The sequence below is a fragment of the Cololabis saira genome, chromosome 22, assembly GCF_033807715.1.
Source record: "Cololabis saira isolate AMF1-May2022 chromosome 22, fColSai1.1, whole genome shotgun sequence".
NCBI classification, from domain to species: Eukaryota; Metazoa; Chordata; class Actinopteri; order Beloniformes; family Belonidae; genus Cololabis; species Cololabis saira.
The window spans coordinates 8431484-8455837 of NC_084608.1; the positions used below are offsets into that span (position 1 = coordinate 8431484).

At 44.2% G+C, this 24354-nt stretch overlaps 1 protein-coding gene across 4 annotated transcripts in view; it reads right to left on the bottom strand.

Moving 5' to 3' along the window:
- Positions 1-20648: 20648 nt before the first annotated feature.
- Positions 20649-24354, bottom strand: part of pfkpa (phosphofructokinase, platelet a) — a 28604-nt gene continuing 24898 nt past the window's right edge. For all 4 annotated transcript variants that reach the window (XM_061713817.1, XM_061713819.1, XM_061713818.1 and 1 more), the window contains exons 20-22: positions 24207-24306; positions 23449-23554; positions 20649-21494 (exon numbers count right to left, since the gene is read on the bottom strand). In XM_061713817.1, coding sequence (XP_061569801.1) covers positions 21383-21494; positions 23449-23554; positions 24207-24306 — 318 coding nt within the window. In that variant the 3' untranslated portion in view covers positions 20649-21382. The remainder of the gene's footprint in view (positions 21495-23448; positions 23555-24206; positions 24307-24354) is intronic.

Consider the following 24354-nt stretch of genomic DNA (forward strand, 5'->3'; position numbering starts at 1 on the left):
TATTTATTTTTCCGCATTTCTCCCTATGTTTTTCTTTTCCGACGACACATTGGGTTTTCTTTTCCACGTCTATGTAGGAAAGTGTATCCAAAGATGGTTCTTCTTCTTCTCCAGCCCCAGAGAAGATCCCTGCGTTTCTCTATGTAACTTTGTTTTTAATTGACGTTAACTAGAGCTCTGCGTTAACGGCATCAGCCACTCTGCAGCTGCATCTTCTGGATCTGATTCCCCGCTGCAGCGACTGGGATTGAGGACTAACGTCACCCAGCAGAACTAAACCAGAGAAACTACTGGAAACATGGACATTAAACCAGAGAAACTACTGAAAACATGGACATTAAACCAGAGAAACTACTGAAAACATGGACATTAAACCAGAAACTACTGAAAACATGGACATTAAACCAGAGAAACTACTGAAAACATGGACATTAAACCAGAGAAACTACTGAAAATATGGGGATTAAGGATCTTTGTTGGAACATTTTGTCTCGTCTCGTTTTGGTCAACGAAAATGAAGACACATTTTAGCAGTTTTTATTTTGTAATCTACATTTTAGTCTTGTTTTTATTCGTCTACGATATTGCATTATATATTTAATTATCGTTATCATCACATGACCAGCATTTCCGTTGCTTCTAGTCTCGTCATCCTCAGGTGATAAAGGTTCGTTGACGAAAGCAACTTCACATACAGCAGGCTAAAGAAACCTTCCTGCCTGTCTCTACTGGATATCTACAAGCAGGCTCTTTCCATTTCAACTGTTTTAAAGGAAAATGAGGCTCCTTTTAAGAAATGAGACTCTCTAGCGCCACACTTCACCACGACGGCCGTCGGGGGTACTGCAGCCAACAGTGAAGGCGGCACGGGAGAACGGGGAGAACGCACATGACGTCACATCCGCAGCCCAGCGCGGGAAATTCCGGTCCGGAATTGCAGCACATTTTGCAGCACACAGCCTGTTCAAGGCAACGGAGAGATACACTAGAGGAATCATTCTTTTGGGTTTGGAACGCTTCATCTGACATTATTACTAGAAAACTTAAAACGTATACGCATTTTTTTTCATAAATCCTGCCTCAATCCTGCCTCATGCCCCTTTAAAGTGTAACATAATTAAGAATTTCTATTTTCTGCTGTTGTGGAATTTATCAAACCAGTTCAGAAGTCCGCTTTGTGGTTTTTATGAGGTTTTATTGAGCCGGCGGTGAGCGTGTCTACACAGGCCAGAGGTCTGGTAGAAATGCTGACCTCGAGTGAGGTTGTAATCAGATTCTTATACAACAAGGAGTTTAACAAATGCAGGAATACACTAATCAGGCAAGAGACAAAAAGTAATTTACAGTCGGATGTGAATCGGGCCAAATGTCATTATCAGACATTTGGCATGACTGACACAGACCTCCAAATCACCCCATGGGGTGCTCTCTTGATTCCTGTCTGTTTGAACCAACTTCCAGGTGTCGGGATCTGCCCGGGGGGTAGGAAGTTGAGTAGCAAGTTGTAGCTTCCTCAAAAGGTCTTGAGTCCAGTTCAAAGCCCTGCAGGAGGTAGGACTGGGGCGACCTCCCCCTGCAGGGGGCCAAGCTGTCAAAATTCTTCATCAATTCACAATTTTTTTTTTTTTTTTTTTTTTTTTGTTGAATTACAGTGGAGTATTTTGCAAGTGAACCTTAAACATGTGATCAGAAGTCAAATAACAACAAGCCAACAAAACAAATTCAAATATCAAGTAACCAACGTGTCCTAACTGTTCTTTAAAGCAATCAAAAAACTAGTTGCGACAGTTGTATGTAACGTTTTAGCAATGTCTTTCAAGTGATGCGTTATTTCTTGGACTGTGGCATTGCGGGTATAAATGTACAACATTCAGTTTTAATGACAGCACAAGTTCCCCCTTGAGAAGCTAATAAATCCATCATCCCTAAAGCAGTCATTTCTTGTGAGAGCATAGGCATGTCTTTTGCAGTGGTGTTGGCTAATCTTCAACTGCATGGGATAAATATCTTATCTGTTCCAAAGCTGCCATGACTCCGTAATTTGGAACGAGGGCACCAAAAAATCTTGTCCATGGTGTTTGTGTGTGTGTGTACAATTCTCTTCTAACAATGTGAACGATTCTCATGGCTGGTACCGCATGGCCCAGACCACATATTCCAGACCAACCGTTTGGAAGATATTCACAAGCCTTCACGCCACAAATCCAGTAAACATCCTTTGGTAGAGGTATGGAACAGCGATTAACCATTGTAGCAAGGTAGCTATAATAGTGGATTTTGGCTGGTTTTAGGCTTAACAAGCGGTTCTTCAGAAGGAGAGCATGTGGAGTCACAGTTTGGCCTGTGCTGCTCCTTTGCTCCCCTGCTCCCCTGCTCCCCTGCTCCTCTGCAGAGGTCCCAGGTGCTGGAGCTCAGCTACTTCCGGGCAGGAAGAAGAAGGAATCGGCTGGTTTCCGCTGCATGGTCGAGGAGTTGTGTTCTTGCAGTGGGATGCGTGGAACCAGGTTAGACGCCCCTCACACTTGACGGCGGTGTTGGTGGTGAGCAGGACGTGTTGAGGTTTAGACCAGCGAGGTTTCAGGGCGTTTTTCCGTCGGAACTCCCTGACACAGACCCAGTTGCCGGGTTGGAGGTTATGGCACGGTTTGTGACTAGGAGGAGACTGGACAGCTTTTACTTGTCTGTGGATTGACTGGACAGCAAAAGTTTAGAGTACAACAGAATGATATCATGGATTCATCCATGGCATGGAAGTCCATCTTCTTCATATATACAGAACTGAATTGCTTGGTATGGTCATAGGTCTACCCATAATCCTTTCATGAAGCGTGAGTTTTGTGCTTCCTAATGGGTGTTAACAGGTGTCAACATTGTCCATTTAAGTCCAGTTTAAAATTCTCTGCACATACAAAAACATTTTCATACATGAACATTTTCATACAAGAATAATTTCATATCCCTCACATAATGTCTATTTGCAGAGCTTCAAAAAAAGTCACGGTGGGGGGAAGTGTTGATAATGTTTGCAATATTTTTATAGGATGCAAATCTTGGAGCTTATCAGTCTTTCAACACTATCTGACACATTCCCCCTTTTTCTCATCTGTGATTGCCAACTGTGATCAACTATTCACGTGTACAAGGATGTTGGTGCAACAACGCGGCCGTCGTTGCTGACCCACAAATTATTTACATTTTTACAACCATGGGAATGCTACAATCCGTTTTTCCTTCACCTCAGTAGTCTTCTTGTAGGAGAGCTACATCATTAGGAGAAACCAGGTCGTTAGCGGGTATAGAAGGGCAAAGTTTTACATAGACAGGTAAGCCAAATTTGGCAGTTTCTTTTGCTGCATGGTCAGCTGAAGCATTGCCTAGTGAAAACAGGGTTGGACTGGGTGTGGGCTTCACATTTAACAAAGCAATAGATGAAGGTAGTTGACAGGCTTGTAACAGTTCACCAATCAATTAACCACATTTATCTCCGAGGATGCGATAAATGCTCGGTTCGCCCACAATATATAAAATCTATAAGATACAATATACACAACCAAAAGCATATCTGGAATCTGTATAGATTGTAACAGTTTTACCTTTTGATCAGTATATAGTTTCATCTACTTGGGTGGAGCTGGAGAGGGGGCGCTTTCAACAATTAAGAATTATCACAAATTGTATAACCTGCGTATGGTATTCCATTTTTATAAGCAGAGCCGTCAGTGAGGAAAACAGGAAAAGTCAGGACGAGTGTTAAAGACAGAGGTGTCAAAAGTATTCTCATTCATTACTCAGGTAGAAGTATAGATATTAGAGTTCAAAAATACTCCTGTAGAAGTTGAAGTATTGTAGAAGTTGAAGTATTGTAGAAGTTGAAGTATCAACTCAAAATTTATTTATTTTTATTTTTCTCAAGTAAAAGTATAAAGTACTGGTTTCAAAAGTACTTAAAGTATAAAAGTAAAAGTAATATAAGCGGGGAAAAACCATTAAGGCTAAAAGCCATTGAAAATGAATGCATCTTAGTATAATGCAAATATATTAAAGAACCATATATGTGCATTATTGAGCATTAACATGTGTTTCAGAGACCAGACACGTACAAACCAAATATGTTTATACTTCTCATCCAACCACAACCAAATTCACTCTATCCGGATGGCACAATTTAACTGGATAGTTTTTTTTTAAAGGCCGAAATGAAGTAGAGTAAGGAGGCTGTTTTTAAAACGTAAGGAGTAAAAAGTAAAGATAATTGCGTGAAAATGTAAGGAGTAAAAGTAAAAACCGTCTAAAAAATAATTACTCCTGTGAAGCATACACAACCAAAAGTTCTACTTAAGTAAGGTAATGAGGTATTTGTACTTCGTTACTTGACACCTCTAGTTAGAGATTAGTTATACATGCATTCAGAGACGTTATAGTAGGCCACAGACAGATTTCCATGCACTTCCATGATGAAGTTACCATAGGCAGGATACGATTATGTAAATTGGGATGCTCTGATTTGGCTCACCCCAATGGGAGCCGATCATTGGCTGTTTCCTCTGCGCCTCCTCTCAGCGCTCAACCTGTGTAGGAAACACTTTTGAAAAAGACATTAGTATTTTCATACATTTCAGATTCTTTTTTTGCGTTATCCAGGCCTACCCTTTGTGGAGGGCAATTAGCAAATATATATTTTGCATGTACCCTGGAGGGAATCCATCAATCTGATCTCGTGACAGACCACAATTCTCTTTTGCTGTCAAAATTGTTTTAGCATAAAGTTCCCTGGGATTATCAATTTTCCCTTTGAACTGTTAAGGCAATAAATACTGTGAAAAAAGTCTGAGCTTGCTCTGGTGTGATTTTGGCAACAGCTGTGGGATTAAAAGGGAATTCTACAAGCATCAAGTACTTTGCGCATCAAGTACTTTACTTTTCAAATCATGTGGCAAAGTTAGTTTAACCGCTGTTTCCTCTAGCCATTTTGTTTATTAATTTAAAATCTCTTACCATTATTTGGCTCCAAATTTTGTAGGCAACAGATCTTGGATTTTTGTAAAATCCAGTCGTCATCAGAAGTGTCATCGTCATTTGATTCTTTAATCAGTTTCATCGGATAAAGGTTTTGATTTTATCATTTAACTGGTTCTCTAATTTCTTTTTCGTCTGCGTTGTGTTTTTAAATCTTTCCTTAGTAGAGCCATCAGCTTTTATTTAGATCAGTAAGCGAAGCTATTTGAGATTCTGCATTACGGCGTCTACCTTCATCCCTCCAAAAATCTGAGGGAGTTTGAAGTGCTTTTTAGTTATTTTAACAATATTTAATACTAACTGAGTAACAAACAAAACTAACAAATAAAACTATCGGTACCGTGATTACCATACATGTATTTAAAGAACTGAAAAACTTCACTTGACAGAGCATACAAATCATTCCTGTTGGTGCAAGAAGAGCAAGTCGATTCTTGCAGAAATGAAATATACCTCATTTTGGGAGAGCGTGTCATCCCGACTTATAAAATAAAACAGTTTCTCTACATACATTATGTCTATTTCTCACAAATATATCAGTGTTCCAACACTTACGGACCCCACGTCCTGCATATGCATAAGAATAGTCCCCCTGGACTATCTTTTTATTGGTACCAGACCAACCATGGCGCTCTTGGCCATTTCTCTCTTTAATGTTACCTGAGATATTAAACCTTTTTTTAGAAGAGCGAGTCAGATTCTTAAGGCAGGAGAAGCAGAACATTCTCACAACACAATCAAATTCAAGTGTTATGAAATTGCCAGCGTTCCTAAAAACATCTCTACAATAACGTTCCCAATAACACAAAATAATAAAATAACCTTCACAACCACACAGCGGACTTACCTAAAATCTCAGGATGACGTCAACCATTCTCCGGCACTCCAATTCACAGACTTTCGACAACAACTCAGCAACAATAATTTGGGATTTTGAAAGTGGATCCCTTAACCTCTAAAATTTTAGATAGAGTCGCTGATTGCGCCGTTGTTCTGGAACAGGAGTTTCCATCGAAGGTCTATTGTCATCCGGGTCACGGCACCAAATTGTTGTGGAATTTATCAAACCAGTTCAGAAGTCCGCTTTGTGGTTTTTATGAGGTTTTATTGAGCCGGCGGTGAGCGTGTCTACACAGGCCAGAGGTCTGGTAGAAATGCTGACCTCGAGTGAGGTTGTAATCAGATTCTTATACAACAAGGAGTTTAACAAATGCAGGAATACACTAATCAGGCAAGAGACAAAAAGTAATTTACAGTCGGATGTGAATCGGGCCAAATGTCATTATCAGACATTTGGCATGACTGACACAGACCTCCAAATCACCCCATGGGGTGCTCTCTTGATTCCTGTCTGTTTGAACCAACTTCCAGGTGTCGGGATCTGCCCGGGGGGTAGGAAGTTGAGTAGCAAGTTGTAGCTTCCTCAAAAGGTCTTGAGTCCAGTTCAAAGCCCTGCAGGAGGTAGGACTGGGGCGACCTCCCCCTGCAGGGGGCCAAGCTGTCAAAATTCTTCATCACTGCCCACAGAAACGTTGAACCAGTCAAACTATCCAGGTGATGTTTAAATCTCCAGAATGTGCTATTGAACCATCCAGTGGTGAGGAGGATATCCATTGATCAATTTCCTGCAGAGGGAAGCTGTTGTCATGGGGGAGCAGAGTTGCCATGGGGAAGAGCGTGTGGGGGGGGCTGGTCTGCAGCGATGCTCTGGTGGTTCATATCAAAGTAACATCCACATGGATGTCAGGACCCCAGAACACTGCATTATAACGAGATGATCTATTATTTACTCTAACTGTCAATGGTGAGAAAGGAAATAAAAAAACGCGTTTTTGCCTTCTGTTCATCAGAATACCAGAGCTTTGGCTGCGTCTTCCCCGAGACGGCCACGGTGAGTCATGTTCAGCCCCTGAGTGGAAACCTCTGTCACTTGTCCAAATGCTCGGCGCAGATGAGTGACGAGAGATCCGCAGTGACACCGGTAGCATGTAAAGCTTTTATCAGCGGCCTGCTGAGCGCATCGCTCCTTCACACATGGCTGAGTCCTGAAGGAGATGAAAGTGGGAGTTACCTGACAGGGGGGGGGGGCAGGCGCACACGCATGTACCGCCACACAAAAACCATGCAGCACACGAGCAAAAACCCCCAGCCGTCAGCTCGGAAATCGCTCTTCCCAACGAGCCGGCGCTGCTCCCATCAGCCCTGCGAGTGCACGGCGTGCGTGAGGGGCCGTCTACTTTGTCTGCAGTCAAACTTGTCAACCTGCACTGATGGAATTCATCTTCCCTGAATGATAAATTTTATGTATGTTAAACTTTCACACCCCCCCCCCCCCCATCCAAGTGAGGAATTACAGCCGGGATGAAATATCCTCAGTGAGGGTGTCATTAAATGCTGCAGGACATATACATTTTTTAATGCTTACCCTTTTTTTTATGCACATTAACGGGGCCGTATAACTTCCACTGTCCCTCTTTTGTGGCTCTATTGTACTGCAGTCTGAGAGCATGCTCCGAGGGAGAGGGAGAGGGGGTTTGTGCATTATTCTGCCTGTGCCACCCCAAACGCAGGAGAGTGGTGCAGAGCTACCACCCAGCGGAGGATGATTTACGAGCTACACATTCACCAAATTACACTTAATGAATTGTATTGCTCCTGACTGACTTTAACGCCCCTTTCATTTGTTAAACGCGGGTTAACTGCCGCCGTCAGCGCCCAAATGGTTAATAAGTAAATGTGTTGAAACAGGGAATATGAAAGATTGATTAGGTCAAAGTGTGGTTTATTGTGCGTGCGGTTACATGTAGTCCTGACATTAACCCCCCCCTTGCTGCCGTGTTTGTGCAGGTTGGGGTTGAGGTTCCTGTCGTCACGTGTGGGGCTCGTAAACACACCCTCGTCTTCCTCACCTACAACCGATCTGCAGAGATGCATTTAACTCCCGCACCCCTCCTCAATCACCCCCTCCGAGCCTGCACCCCCGCCCCCCTCCCAGGGTCAGCGTCCTGTAAGCGTCCTCTCGCTCTTGTTAACGTGTCACGGCTTTTAATTGGGTCGACAAACAGCCCACCTGGGACTCGTGGGAGGGTAAAGGGGGTTGGGGGGGGGGTTGCAAAAACCGAACGCGGCCCGTCCGTTCCCCTCGTTATTTTTACAAGTCTTTACGACTCAATTTAGCAAGGGTGGGAAATAAAACAAGCATGGTGTCAAAGCCCTGGGGGGGCTGCGATGAGTTAGTGGGGCTCCCCGAGCTGTCAGGGGGGTCGGTGTGGCGGCGTGGGGGGACGGGAGGGTGGGGGGGGATCAGAGGGAGGAACAGGAGACATGAGGGAGGAGGGAGCAGCAGGTCTAAGAGAGCAGGTTTATTGGATCAGCGTCAGTCTTTAGCTTCTCTTCACATCTTTTTTTTTTCTTTTTTGGGGGGGAGGGGGGGTTCATTCGTCTATGCAGAGAGGTTTGGGGGGTGGGGGGGGGGGGGGTGGGGTGCTCCACATGGCACCAACATTGAGCTCTGATGTCGGCTCCTTCCACCGTGCCCTGACAGGGCCACGTGTTAATGGCCCTCAGAAAGGCCTTTTTTTTCTGTTTCCTTCCCCCCCTTCTGCCCCCCCCCCCCAGTTATTTCAGACCAATCAGGCGCGCACACGCAGGGGCGGGAGGAGAGGGTCTGTAATTAAAATTCTGTTCAGCATGACAATGCTGTTTCATGCCTCATTTTTTTATGCACGTGGGATGAATGCCGGATAACAGTGGAGACACTGGTAAGTAAATAGGAGGCTGCGCCGCGGTGCACGGCAGCAGCGTGCACAGCAGCAGCGTGCACAGCAGCAGCGTGCACAGCAGCAGCGTGCACCGCGCCACCTTCAGCTCACAGGTGGGGGAGCTGCAAACGCTGCAGGCTCATGGGCTGCAGCCGCGCACAGGTAGCGTGCAGTAATGCTACAGGACGACCTGTTTAACATGCACTTAAAAACATCGTCTGGAGCTCTGTGAACCTGCATCTGTCTGCATGCAGGGCTGTGCATGTGTGCGTGTGTGCATGTGTGCATGTGTGTAACACTTGCACTGCATGCTCGCCTGCATGTGCTGACTGTGATGTGTTTACTCGCTGAGAGGAGGGGGGGGCGAGCAGCCTCCTGGGATGTCATCCACGGGGCTTGTCAACCGCTGTCACTCAGTCACCAGCCGCCCATATCACCCCCCCAACCCCCCCACACACACGCACACACACCCGCAACACAGCTCCATCCGAAGGAACCATCACTCTGCTAGTCTTTAACCTCTGCATCCCCCCTCCTCCTCCTCCTCCTCCTCCCCCTCATCCTCATCCTCCTCATCCTCTTCTTCTCTGTTTCATCAAAGCATTTCTGGCTATTTTGTTTCCCAGCTCTGCAGAGAGTTATTGCTCATGACAACGATCACGGTCGTTTATTTTCTCCCCACAGCCCGGCCTCTGTGTGCACGCCGGGCTAGTATTACCCTATGATATTCAAGCGCTCCTGATTAAATATGCATGAACCCTGGAGATGAAAATTAATTTTGGGAATGTTGTCTCCGTCTTTTCTCCCCCTCGCTCTCTCTTTGAATGTTCAAATATGCCTTCATCTGCCTTTGTGTCAAACCGTGAATTCATTATTTCATTTGCCATTGATGGTGTAACATAACACAATGTGCGGGGGTGCAGCGATGTTGCAATATTGATCTTGTTAAAGCAAGGGACGACGACAAAAACAAGCGCCAGCCGAAGCGCTCGCGCGCAGAGGGGGAAAGCAAGCGAGTTTTCATGGAATCGCCAAGTTTTGGGAAAGTTTGCCCTGAGCTCTTATCACTCATGAATATTTAGCTGCACAAAATGGGAAAATATTACATTGAATTATGCATGTGTGGAGCGATGGAGATCTGCAGTAGGATACTGCAGCGTTTCTGCCGTCTGCTCTCTGCAACACCATCACCTGAGCAAACAGACCATCATTTAGTGCCCCGGTGACCCGGAGACTCCAGACTGCAGCTCGTCTGTGGGTGCAGAGACGCCGCTGCTGCATTCTGCCGCTCACTAGGTTACAGTAGTCCTCGGAAAAGGAGTGCACAGAAGAGTGAGAACATCAAAAAGCGCTGCAGACGCAGACAGCCCGGTTGAGCGCGCTGTGTAGGAGGTTGAAGCCATCGTGAGATGGGAGATAAAACAAGAGCTGTTTTAAGAAACGGCATGGAGCGGTGAAAAGGAGCTCAGGAAAGGCTGCTGAGTTACAGATGTGTTGCTGCAATAATATTATCTTCACGCTCTAGCGTCACTGCGTTCAGAGAAAACTTGTGTTGTTATCTGGTTTTCATCGCGACAGATGAATTGACAGGCGCGTCTTTTCAACCAACAGTATCCTTGATGAATGAAGCAGATGTATGGGTTGTAATTAAGAGTGCAGATTTGCCAAAGCTGACATTTTGGGAAATTAGATTTCCTTCCAAGAGACAAATGAGAAGACTGATACCCTTGTTATTATGTGTACTCTGGGGGCCCATTGTCACCTGTGCACAAAAATGAAAAATATTGCACTTTTTCTTCAAACAGGAGCACATTTTCCTGTGGTTTTAGTGAAATATCAGTGCCACGTTGATTCTATGCACTAGTAACCTGAGACCTGAGTGAAAGGGTGACGTGGCATTTAATATTAGCATTTAATATTAGCCTCTGTCACCTATAATGCTATGATTTTGTGACATGTATTAAGCAGGTGACCAGTAAGAGCAGCATGCCAGCTACTTCAACTAACAGATTTAGCTGCAGATTTAGTAGTATTGCACATGATCGTCAGTTGCAACTAAGATGTTTTCTCACTCCATCCGGAGCACCTGCTTTGTCGCATCTGAGGTAGGCACCACATCTGGCCCTGTGGAAGTTGTACCATGGTTTGGGAACTTGAGCTGTCGCCCAAAATCAACTGGAAACTCCCAGTGTGACGCCAGCGGAAACAGCCGGACTGCAGGGTGGAGGCTGAAGTGGGGCGGCTGTCCCTGCTCTGATAAAACTGACAGCTCTCGGATGGCAGCCATGCTTGTTGTTAGCCATAATTATGGCATGGGTGTCTGCCCATAAGAGAGCCTCAAGTCCCTGACTCTCATATGCACAAAAATGTTGAGTACTTGATGTTCCCATACATTACATTTGTACCTGCATGTTTGAGACAAATAAAAATCCAATCAAATCAAATCAAAAATTACATCCAGGTAAAAGCTTAGCTTTGTGGATGTGTGCTCCCCGCCATGAATATCGTGTCAGTTGACAGTGCCCAACTATAAAGTAGTGAAACTCGCATTCATACGCCAAAAAACTGTATGTTCCCCTAAATTTCCTGAAGTCAAGATGGATTTGAAAAAAATATTTCTTCCTGTGTTTGAGCAGCTATGATTTACACCTGAACAACTAAACCAAACTAAACACCTCTGGGCTCCCACCCAGAGGTGTCTCCATGCCAGTACCAGCACAAGTCCTCACCCCGCTGGGGAAGCAACAGGAACCTTTCAGCCTGAGCTGAAAAATGTCCCAAACTGTGTCTGAACAGGCAAAACATTCAAATGCAGTTTGCAGAGAAAAGCCTTTTACCTAATGTGGTCTGGTTAATATGAATCTAAGATGTCACTAAACGTTTTATTTGTTCCTGATGTGACTAAGCGATATCAAAATAATATTTTTATTGAATGTACTTTGGAATAATATTCGAGTCTCTTGCCTGTGCTGGCAGGAGGCCACAAGTGTCTTTTCTCCAACGATAGTGGTCACAAATTCCAGGACCGCATCACCTCCCACACGATGCCCCCCTGCTGATGTGCAGTGGAGTTTCTTTTTACTTTGACTTTGAAGGCAGACCATTTCTTCTGTACTTCAGTGGTGGTGCAATGTTCTGATAGTGCTGGTTTACAGCCGTGGTAACACACTCCCACTCACTATATATTCTTTTACTACTTACACTGGAGGAGTTACCTTCCCCCAACTCCCATACGAGTACATCACTTTCACATTTTATGTATTATTCTTCTTTTGTGAGATTTCTTTTGTGGTTGCCCATTGCCTGTGTGGACAAAAGGTCCAAAAGGGAAACGTTCAAAGGGACAAGGGTATGCAGGGATTCAGACATCTGAACATTTCTGTACATATGTACCTTTCCAGATTTGAGCATACCCCATTTGCGCAATTCTCTGTACATGAGGTCCCTGGTCATGCTGCCAGCAGTAGCGACGTTCCCCCAGGGCTGCTGGGTAGATCCTTCAACTGTGCTCTAGGGAACGTCTCCCTGGGAAACCATGGACAAGCCGGTAAGTCAATTTTGTCCCAGACGTGGAGATTTGATGTACTGGGGAGAACATGGTATACCACCTGGACTAGGAACTTGACTTGCTGGGACTGGTTACCTTCCAGATCTCAGTCCAAGAGATCCTTCTCTCCAATGCCCCGTCCCACCTCGTCTGTGCCTCCTGACGCTGCATGCCCACCACCCTGCTGAACCTTTCGTCTTCAACGCCAGTCCGCACTTCCTCTGGAGTGACCTGGCACCTGACGTTTCCATGGCAGGGGTGACTGATATCTCCTAACCCCCGCCCGGCTGATGGCTATCGCTCTTACCAAAGAGCTTTGTGAAGCAAAGAGCTTTCCTTAACGATGTTATCACATGTGTGTTTGTTCTGGTTCAAACGTTTGCTCAATGCCTGGGGTGACAATTTAAGGTTCTCAAGTTGCATCATTTCTTGATGGTTTAACAAGGGTTGGGGGCTAAAAGACAGTCTGGTTTGCTTGTGTGGCAGTAACAGATTTTAATTTGACAGAACCAGCCGTCTTGGTGAGTCCATGGGTCGAAATCAGATCAATATATTTCCTTTAAAAACAGTTTAGCCTAAAGGAGGAAACATGTTCTGGTTGAGACTTGGTGGAGCCCCTAGTTCCAGGACCCCATACCCTCTTCAACATGTCGTCTTCTAGGGCAAAGCCCTGGACACCATGTGGGTCTTGTATTGGTAAATTAATGTCTTGCATGGAGGCTCTGGTTAGCATGCATTTGAAAATGTCAACGTTTTCCAGTTTCAGATATTTTATTGATCAATGGGGGTTTTCCTTTCTTTAATGGAAGGGTACTAATAAATGTGTCCACATGTCTTATACAGTACGGAGTACTACTGAGATTTGACCTCTTCCATACCAAAGATGGGCCTCTCCTCTTTTTGACAAACACATTTCTCTGTTATATTGATAGGCTGGCGACCGCTGAGCGCTTGAACCGTCCCGGGATCAACATTCAATTTTCTGACCATCTGGGTACTTACGGTGTACTGTTCAATGACATAATTCCCAGCATGCAGACGTGATTGGGAGCGTAGCCAAGGTTTTTCCCAGCAGCTACGGCTTCTCCGGCGACTACTGAGCTACGTTTGTTACTGTTCCTTTGAGAAACTAGCTAAAGTGTGTTTTTAAGAGCTTTCATGTAGCAAGAGGGTTGTAATTTCATTCCTTTCCCGACACTCTCTCATCGTATTTTCCCAAAAACCTGAGCAACCTCCCGCGACATAACAATGCACATTTGATTGTGTCCATGCAGTCAGACAGACCTTGCAGACTTGTATAGTGTCATAAGATATGTAAAAAGACTCATGCTTCCTCATTACAATACAATTGACTTTTTTACATGAATCATAAAATGTAACGATGTATTCAACCACATTTTCTGAAACATGTTGCAGATGTGGAGTCCGGACAAAAAAAAAGCCCATTAAATGGATATATGGAAATAAATCTCATTCTTTGAAAGTGGGAAGCAGGGGGGGGGCTCTCCGAGTGTCCTTGTGGTTTAAGAATATATGTCTTTTTCAAATGCGTGCAAACAAAATTAGCGATAAGCAGTATTGTATTTTAGTGCCTCACTATGACACCAGAAGGTTTCTGTCGCTGGAAGAGCTGCCTGTTCAGCAGAAGGGGAAGCATCGGGCTGCCCACCGCCAGCCCCCGATGGCCTGCATTCAGTCACCCCCGAGTGCATCTGCATAACTGCATCTTTCATGAGATGTGGTCAATGACCAATCCATACTGTATGGGATTGTGTGTGTGTGTGCGCGCGTGTGTGTGTGTTAGTCTGCATTTTATTTTATTTCCTCACTGAGTCTCACTGTATCTTGCGTTAACGCTTGTCCGCCCACTCACGCGGCACGCATGCTTTGTGTTTGCGCCTCTCACCTGCTTGTGTCACGGTCTTTAATCCGTCATAGACTAATTGTTTGGGTCAGCAAATGAACGGACCCCTGTTTCGATTCGCCACGAATTAGCACTCTCACTTCTATCTCTTCATCACCTTCATGGTTTCTACTAGTGGCACCTTGTTTAAGCCCAGTCAATATTAGCAAAGAGGGATGTGGGTGCCAGTAGCTGGAAGACGACCCCTGTAGTTCTTATCAGGTAAAGTGGTTTTTGATTAGTGTTAATGGCTGGAACTAAATAGCCTTCAGCTTTTCCACTGGCTACACTTGTTATTATGTGTGCGTGTTGCTGCTCTGCTCAAGGGCATGCTAGCAATTCATCAAGTTGAACAAGCTATATCTACTCTGCAGGGATGAGCAGACTTTATATCTAAACCCGCTCCCTTAACTGCACCCTTTACACCATCTTGTTGATTTTCACCAATTTGAAGAACACCGCAGGGCTGCAAGGTGTCTCCCTGCAGCCATTGCAACAGGGTTTCAGGTGCGTCAGCGCGCTGCTCCGTACAGATAGCAGGGAAGAGGCTTTTCTTGCTGTTGCACACTTGAACCGTGCTGAAGTTGTGGCCCAGACAGACGGGCTGCAGCACCCGCTCTGCAAAACGCTCGGCATCTGGTGCAACAGACAGCCTTGCATGTTAATGCCGAGTTAATATTATTCTTATGAACTGCAAGTGACTTTGCATGTTAGTGAGCGCTCTGTCAAATTTATGTCACTTCCATTAATGCCGCCGTCTATTTGGTGTCACAAGCACGCTCGTTTGGAGCGCGCTGTGGCTGCACACAAACACACACACACACACACACTTACACACACATGCGTGAAGATTTACACCCCCTGCATCCTAACAGTGGATACACCGCAGTATTTACACGTGCACACACACACACATGCGCGTCTTTCCTGCACAGAAGCAACAGAGGAGAGGAAAATGAATGTCCTCGCTCATTTATCACACAGCCCCAAAAGTACAGATGAATCCAGTGATGAAAATCTGTCCTGAGAAATGTCAGGAAGATATTAACTCCAATACATCAAAGTGGAGCTGCAGTCGCTAAGCTGACTGCCAGCCCGTGCTCCGGGGCCTCTGGTTAAAACGGGGGGAGGGGGGGGGGGGGGCACCGCGGCGCCAATGTAATTTTTGCCAACTCTGACCATTTGTCACACAGAAACGAGTAAATAAAGACACAAGTCACTTCCATCCAAAGATTAACATCCGAAATGGTGCAGAGCGAATTTCATTAGTGCGCAAATGCCATTCTTTAGATCTGTCTGATCTCAATGAAGTGTGAGGGACTGAAGAGAAAGAAAGGAAGAGGGAAATTGCCTTTTCATGTAGATTTCACTAATCGCTTCTCTAACAAAATACGGCAGCCTTGTATTAATAAGTAAGTTAAGGCTCAGTGGACAGATAGACTGAAACAGCACAGGGGCTAATGGAATAGAGAGCTTTCCATGCCTCCATGGGTGTCTTAATTGTCAAAAGGAGATTCTCAGATGAGCGTTTCACAACTCCTGCCTGCTGGATTCTTTTTTTTTTTGGGGCGAGCTCTAAATTGGAAAGTGGCTCGCTCGCTGGACTTGTTTTAAGTCAAAACTTCTCTCGTGTGCAGGAACTGGATCCAATCCCTTATCCATTGTCCGGAAACAGGTTCTGTAATTCCCGCTTGTTTGTTTGGAAGCCAGCAACCAGCAAAGTGTGTGTTTTTAATGCAGCCAGTAGGGACTTCCTTCGGCTCGTGGTAGCAAGTATCTGTATCTGTAACTTTTGCTGTACTCTTCTTCTTCTTCTTTCTTCCTTTCAGTGCTTGAATTATGTCTGCGTTTATTTTTGTATAGATTTCACTTCTAGGGTTGCCACCCGTCCCGTAAAATACGGAATTGTCCTTTATTTGAGAAAAAAATGTTGCGTCCCGTATTGAACTAATACGGGACACGATTTGTACCGTATTTTCATTAACTTTTACACCATATTCTAGTTGAATTATTGAAATAAATTAACCTTTACACCATATTCTAGTTGAATTATTGAAATAAATTAACTTTTACACCATATTCTAGTTGAATTATTGAAATAAATTAACTTTTACACCATATTCTAGTTGAATTATTGAAATAAATTAACCTTTACACCATATTCTAGTTGAATTATTGAAATAAGTTAACTTTTACACCATATTCTAGTTGAATTATTGAAATAAATTAACTTTTACACCATATTCTAGTTGAATTATTGAAATAAGTTAACTTTTACACCATATTCTAGTTGAATTATTGAAATAAATTAACCTTTACACCATATTCTAGTTGAATTATTGAAATAAATTAACTTTTACACCATATTCTAGTTGAATTATTGAAATAAATTAACTTTTACACCATATTCTAGTTGAATTATTGAAATAAATTAACCTTTACACCATATTCTAGTTGAATTATTGAAATAAGTTAACTTTTACACCATATTCTAGTTGAATTATTGAAATAAATTAACTTTTACACCATATTCTAGTTGAATTATTGAAATAAATTGACTTTTACACCATATTCTAGTTGAATTATTGAAATAAGTTAACTTTTACACCATATTCTAGTTGAATTATTGAAATAAATGAACTTTTACACCATATTCTTCACCTGTAGGCTATATTATACATCTGGGCTGATGTGGACATACGTAGCATAGGAGGATATTTCAGTTGCTAGTATGGTTGTCTGTCTGTACAGTCATGCAAGTTCAATGCTATTAAAGCACTTTAAACTTTAAATCAAAGCATTTAGTTTTTTCATATAAAATAAACACATTTTTATTCAGTTTAGAAGTTTTGGGGCTTTTTTTTTTGGCTCCTGCGCTGCTGAAATCAGGGCGTCCCTTATTTCTATTTCTGAAAGGTGGCAACCCTATTCACCTCTCAGAAATAGTCATTCTGAATGTAAAAATGTGTGCGTATATTGCTTCTTCAATCACAACCAGAGCTACATTGTCTCCCAGTGCGACCGTTAACGCGCTACAGTACCTTTACAGCCATCTATTTCATCTCGCCATTAGAAATTCCAACCACTGTGGTTCATTAGGAGGGAAATTAGAGAGCGGAGGAGTCCGTGAGAGACACCGAATATGCCTTTAATCTGGGAAAAAAAAGGTCAATGCGCAGGAGCTATTCAGGAGATTCACTGCAGTCTCGTAATTGGGGCCCCGTCTGAAGACAACGGCGAATTAAATGAAGACAAAGTTGCAGAGTGTGTGGTTGGCCTTTGATGAGAATCAGGAGGTGAGGACCCTTCATTTGCAACCTTTAATCAGTCCAGTGAGATCGGATTCATGTGTGATTGTAGAAGAAAAGAAAATGTGGGGGGGGGCGGGGATGAAATGGTAATTAGTATTGATTACCTATGTGCATATGACCCCGTGCTCTCCCTTTGCATTCCTAAATCAGCCTAAATTATTGGATTTTCTAATTTCATGCTCAGAGAGAAGAAACCAGCAACATGAAACTGCCTCCACAATTAACCGTGCGGCCGTCGGGGTCTTAGGAAATTATCATGAAGAGGAAACAACTCCTGCTTTCAGCACAGAGCCGTGGGTGGGAACCTGAATTAAGCGCACCGGTTTAAGTTAGGGATGATAATTATTCTTGGACGGTCTGCAGGGGGCAGGAGGGAATTCAGGTAGCTTTTTCTTTAAATTACATTTCACGTCACTCCGCCGTCCGTCGCTAAGCAATGGCCTCAACCTTGTCATATATGTATGTAATTACTCACAGTTAAGCACAAGCGAGGGGGGAAAAAAAAAGTCAATTTAGCCAGGAAAAAAGAGCCCAATTACATGTATACACAATTAATACACCCATGGGAAATTGAAAATTTCTTTCAAACGATAAGATTAATTCCTAATTATGGCTACACACACATAGTCATGCACACTCGCATGAGGCTTCACACAATTAATCTAGTTTAATAATAAGCCACCACCACCATACCAGTAGGAGAAGTGGACAGTGACGGAGGGAAACCGTGTCACCGTGGACTCAGTGAACTGGAGCCCGGCGGCCGCCGCGGAGCTCTGTCGCCCTCTGGCGGCGGACCCGGGTACTGCAACCACCATCCACGCTCCGTGGTCCGGGCTCACTGAGCTGCTCTCAATAATGAGATGTTTTTTTTTGTTTTTTTTTTCCTGTTTGCATGACTCTTCCCTTGCAGCATGAAGGTCTGAAGCTGCTCCTCCGTGCTGCAAATATACACATTTCAAAGGCCGGCAAACGCTGATTAAAGGCAGCAGCAGCAGCAGCAGCCAACATCCTGTCCTGGTTAATGAATGCGTCTTATCTGTTGCCTCTTACGCTCTGTGCTGTGTCCTGTTGCCATGCTGGATGCCAGCAGGCTGTCGTCAAGAGAGCCTGTCTTTCTGGTGCTGAAATACTGTGAGACTGCAGATCTGTGGGGCCAGGCGAGCGATGAGCTCTTACATGAGAGTGGTAGAGCCAGTAATGACGCACCATGCAGTGTTTTAACTCTCTCCTTCTAGTTTCAGGTCTGGTTTCTTCATAACTATTATTTATAGTTTGCATTTGGCCTTTATCATTAGGCAAATGTCTACGTTAATGTTCATCTTAAATGTTCTTACATCCTTCCTAATGGCTGCTGTGTTCAAGCCTCCAGCCCTACACCAGTGTCTCCCAACCTGGGGTCCGGGCCCCCCCTGGGGGGGCGGCAGAGATCTCTGGGGGGGCGCAAAACTTTGTCTGCTTTGAAATTATGCAGTTGTAAAAATTATATTTGCGAATGAGTCATTCATAAGACATTGTTAGGAATAATTTATGAATGTCTTGAATATTTTGTGTTTTTTATACACTGGTGACAAACACAGGAAATTATTTCATCCCTTATTATTATATCATTACTCAACATTTAATTTACTCCGACAGGTTGTTAAAGGAAAAATGTTAAAAGAAATTTGGTCTCATATTAAAAGAGACATTTTTCAGAAATATTTTTGTCCTTTTGTGCGTATTTTATATATTGGTGAAATTGGAGAAAAACAGTCATATGTATAGAGTAAACCAGAGAAATGTATCAAAAAAACATAATTAATGTTCATTTTTTCAATTAAAGACTATTTTGGTGCTAGTACGTACGGGTCGGGGGTCTGGCTGGTCTTAGACACAAGTTGGGGGGAAACAAGGAAAAAAGGTTGGGAACCAGTGCCCTACATGACATATTCAAATAAAAATGAATGCAAGTTAGAAACTACAAGGTGTATTTGAATAAAGATGGTATCAAAATGAAGATGAACACATGCAAGATTGAAGTAATAGTACTCAAACTACCAACAAAGATGGTACCCAGACCAAAGCGTTCACTTTAGACACTTGGTGTTGATATTGTTTAAATCAGGTGGAAATGGTCCTCATAGGCCTAAAACTGAGTCCCCCCCTCCAATTTTTTCCTTGCATCATGGTCTGTGGTTAAAAATAGCTTCAAAGACCCTAGCATCCCCGTCTCCCTGGTACCACGGAGCTCTTCAGCTTCGACTTAAACATTCAGCAATATTCACCCCCACAAGGAGGTCTGCACAGTTAATATGTTGCATGGCTTCTTATTTAAGTATTTTTAAGTCCCTTAAGGGGGGAAGAAGGTGTGATTTAGGGCTGTTCGATTTTGCCCAAAATAAAATCTCGATTTTTTTCTCTCAAATCCGATTTTCGATTACGATTATTTTGTGAATTGACAAAAGGCAAAGAAATTATTTCAAATATCCTGTTTTTTTATTGAACATTTGCCCCATTGGGCATTAAGTGCAAACTTTGCTCTTATTAAACCAAAAATGAATGAATAAAGTGCAAAACTCTGTAAAATAAGTTGAAAAAAAGTTTTAAAAAATATAATAAAATATAAAGTTTTATCTCTGAAAGAAAAATCAGCAAATCAGCACTTGCAAACATACAGTAAGTTATATTTCCAATTAAATAAAACAAGACATTTTCTAATTAAACTAAACTGGGTCTTTGCATTCTAAATAATAATGCAACCCATGAAGGAGGTAGAGGTGTGTAATGTCATCATTACATTTGCTGTTCACATTTGTACGTTTTTTGCAAGGAACACGAGCCGGTCTACCGCATCCCTCCTACACTAAAGAACCTCTCCGATGGGGCACTTGTCGCAGGTATTGAGAGGTATTTCCATCAATCATTAATATGGTATCAATCATTAATATGTGTGCAGACAAGGTAAAAAAAATAAAATAAAAAAAAAGGGAAAAATCGATTTTACGATTTTCACGGTTTAACATCGTTCTAATTACATAATCGCGATTACGATTTAAAATCGATTAATCGAACAGCCCTAGTGTGATTTAAATCTGGAAGTGAAAGAAAACAACCCGGGGACAATAATCAACAGGTTACACTTCTCTGGTCTGACTTTTATTCTGTGGGAAATCATAATCTCGTACACACAGTCTCGTACACAGCTAATTTGTTGGTGCAATGACAGACGGCTACTCAGCACAGCTGTGCTTACAGTACAATTATTAATATATCCATCTTTACAAGCAAAATAAACAAAGTTAAAAAGATAAATATTAGTTCTTCAGTGTAGAGCAAAGGACGCAGCTCTGCTGACTGGCGTCAGTTGGAGCTGCGCTGCTTCAGTTTCTCTTCAATACGCGGAGCCCCACTTCATCGGCGCTGCGCTGCGCTGAGCTTCACTGCAGATAACAGCGTCTGCTTCGTCTTTGTGCCGCTCTGGGAACCAGAGCTCGTCTACGCAGCTCCAGACAGAGAAAGTGCAATTTAATAACGACTATAAGACTAAACCACCAGGGCGACAAGGACACACAGATGCATGGCAGGACAACTGTGCGTGTGTGTGTATGTGTGTGTGTGTGTGTGTGTGTGTGTGTGTGTTTGGTAGGACTACGGTTCATGATTCATGGTGTTAAGATATAACAATGAGGAATGACGCTGGAGGAAGTGACAGAGCAGGAAGTGACGTGTGCGGAGCTGGTTTACAACACTAAGGAAGGAATGAGGCCTCACACGCGTCCAGGTCTCACACACGGCCTGTACTCGGGGAGCCGGGGGCTTCACATGGCCACGGAGGCGTCCGACTCTTTGGGTCTGGTGTGGATCACGTGCTCAGCTGGCCCGAGTCGGACACGTCGTAGCTCGTCTTGTACTTGGCCAGGATCTTCATGAGGGGACGCAGCTTCAGCCACCACTGCTCCTTGGGGATCCTGTGGCTGCAGGGAGAGACAAATGAAGTGATGAGGAGGAGGTGGGCTGCTACTGCAATCGAGTCACGGATGGAAACGTGTTCTGTTATGACGCTTTTCCACTAGAACCTCCTCGGTTTGGTTTGGTTCTTTCCCACTAGGGGTCTAACGTGCCAAGTAAATACTTTTCTGTAACTCTGCTGAGGTTCTAAGCGGCTGAGTCGGCTGTATCTGACATCATCACACTACAGGCCACTGATTGTCGGGGGGTTGGAGTCAGACGTCTGAGTCAGGAGGAGGAAATCAGAGAAAGAGACTCTGACGGATTCTGGTTCATTTTATTCGACCAGCAATGGCAGCAAAAGTCTGTTTGGTGATCCAACTCTGAGGGTCAGATGTTCATAAACCTGGTGCTGAGGAGAGAATTAAAAGGGATCTAGATGGAGATAAGGAACGACCAGATCCACCAGGAGCTCTGTCTCTTCATAGCTGCTCACGGCTCCAGATGACTTTTCAAGCAGCAAAGAGACAAACTAAGAAAATTAAAAAGCGTTGCCACTTGAAGCTTCTCTCTCTCCCATTTTTTAACTTGATATCGAACACAAGCCACAGACCCAGCAGCACATCTATCATCTCCTCCAGGTTCTACATCTTTAGTGTTGTTGTCTTCTCTGTTTAGATCAACAATCAAATACGTCACAGCAGCTTCACTCCAACCTCCTACTTCTGCTCCAGGTGCTGAATTGTTGGCCAAGTTGAGTCGAGGCGAGTAGGTGCTAGGGATGGGCGGTATGGACTAAAAAATGTATCACAATAATTTCTGGCATTTCACCCGATAACGATAGAAATGACGATAAAAAAAATACCAATTCAACTCCACCTTTGTAACTATGAATCTATCACCACATTCAGTCTTTGGAGCCAAAACACTGCTCTGAGAGATACTAAATGCTACTGAACGTCATCAATGGGAATTTATCGTTCATTTGTTCGTTATGTATTTATTTCAGGCTCATACATACCTTCCTTCCTTCCTTCCTTCCTTCCTTCCTTCCTTCCTTCCTTCCTTCCTTCCTTCCTTCCTTCCTTCCTTCCTTCCTTCCTTCCTTCCTTCCTTCCTTCCTTCTTCCTTCCTTCCTTCCTTCCTTCCTTCCTTTCCTTCCTTCCTTCCTTTCCTTCCTTCCTTCCTTCCTTCCTTCCTTCCTTCCTTCCTTCCTTCCTTCCTTCCTTCCTTCCTTCCTTCCTTCCTTCCTTCCTTCCTTCCTTCCTTCCTTCCTTCCTTCCTTCCTTCTTCCTTCCTTCCTTCCTTCCTTCCTTCCTTCCTTCCTTCCTTCCTTCCTTCCTTCCTTCCTTCCTTCCTTCCTTCCTTCCTTCCTTCCTTCCTTCCTTCCTTCCTTCCTTCCTTCCTTCCTTCCTTCCTCCTTCCTTCCTTCCTTCCTTCCTTCCTTCCTTCCTTCCTTCCTTCCTTCCTTCCTTCCTTCCTTCCTTCCTTCCTTCCTTCCTTTCCTTCCTTCCTTCCTTCCTTCCTTCCTTCCTTCCTTCCTCCTTCCTTCCTTCCTTCCTTCCTTCCTTCCTTCCTTCCTTCCTTCCTTCCTTCTTCCTTCCTTCCTTCCTTCCTTCCTTCCTTCCTTCCTTCCTTCCTTCCTTCCTTCCTTCCTTCCTTCCTTCCTTCCTTCCTTCCTTCCTTCCTTCCTTCCTTCCTTCCTTCCTTCCTTCCTTCCTTCCTTCCTTCCTTCCTTCCTTCCTTCCTTCCTTCCTTCCTTCCTTCCTTCCTTCCTTCCTTCCTTCCTTCCTTCCTTCCTTCCTTCCTTCAGGTTTTACACAAAACATCATCAACGGGAATGTATCGTTTTTACCGTGAGATACAAATTCTTATCGTGAGGAATTGTTTTGACGGTTTATCGTGAACGGTAAAATATCGCCCATTCCTAGTAGGTGCTAGTGTAAAAAGCGCCATTAGACGGCCGACGGAGGTACGTACACGAAGTCGGTGTGATCCTTGAGCTGCACGACGGGCTGGAAGACGAGGGTCCGGCCCAGCATCCCCAGCAGGCAGCACGTGTCCTCCGTGTTGGCAAACACTCGGCCTGGGGGGGAAACACGGGGAGCACGGGCGCGTGAAAACGCCGCCAGCACACATACAAGACTCTGCAGTCGCTGTGACCGGCTGATGAAGGAAAAACAGCAACTGTGCAGCAAACTAAACAGAAGAGATGGTGCGGCGCTCGACACTATCACTAAGAAGCAACTCAAAGCGCCACAGACGGAAAGGAAAATGTGGATCAAAGCAGAAAAAACAAACACTTTTACTTATCCAGCCCCATGCTTGCTCATTTCCAGACGCTCTGCACTCGTGAACTGGAAATGCCAAGGCATGGCGGCGGCTGATAAATGTGCGGCGCGTGGACGCGATGCGGTGACACACAGGGACACGGAGCTACCGATGAACACGTACATGGTCATGGAGCCAGCGTATAAAAAAGGATTTACCTTCATCTTAAGTCATCCATGTGGGAGGGGAGGGAAGGGGGGAAGACACAAAGGAAACAAAACAAAGTAAAAAGAGGAGTTTGATAGTAGCCTTAATCATCATTATTGTTCATATCTTTGGATTTTGTTCCTCATTTCAGGGGAAAGGGTGACTCCATGACGGCTCTGCCTCTGCAGGGAGGGAGGCTCCGCTACGGGACTGCGGCGTTACTTCAGCTAACGGCACAACGGGGACGTCGGCAGCCTCACCTCGTCTGAACGTCTCCACCAGCCGCTGGGAGAGCCACTGCATCGCCCGGGCCGAGATCTTGGTGCCGAAGTTGCGGTCAAACGGGGACGGCGCTCCGCCCTGCAACGGGAGTTTCACTCAGCTCATCCAGACGCATTTATCAATATA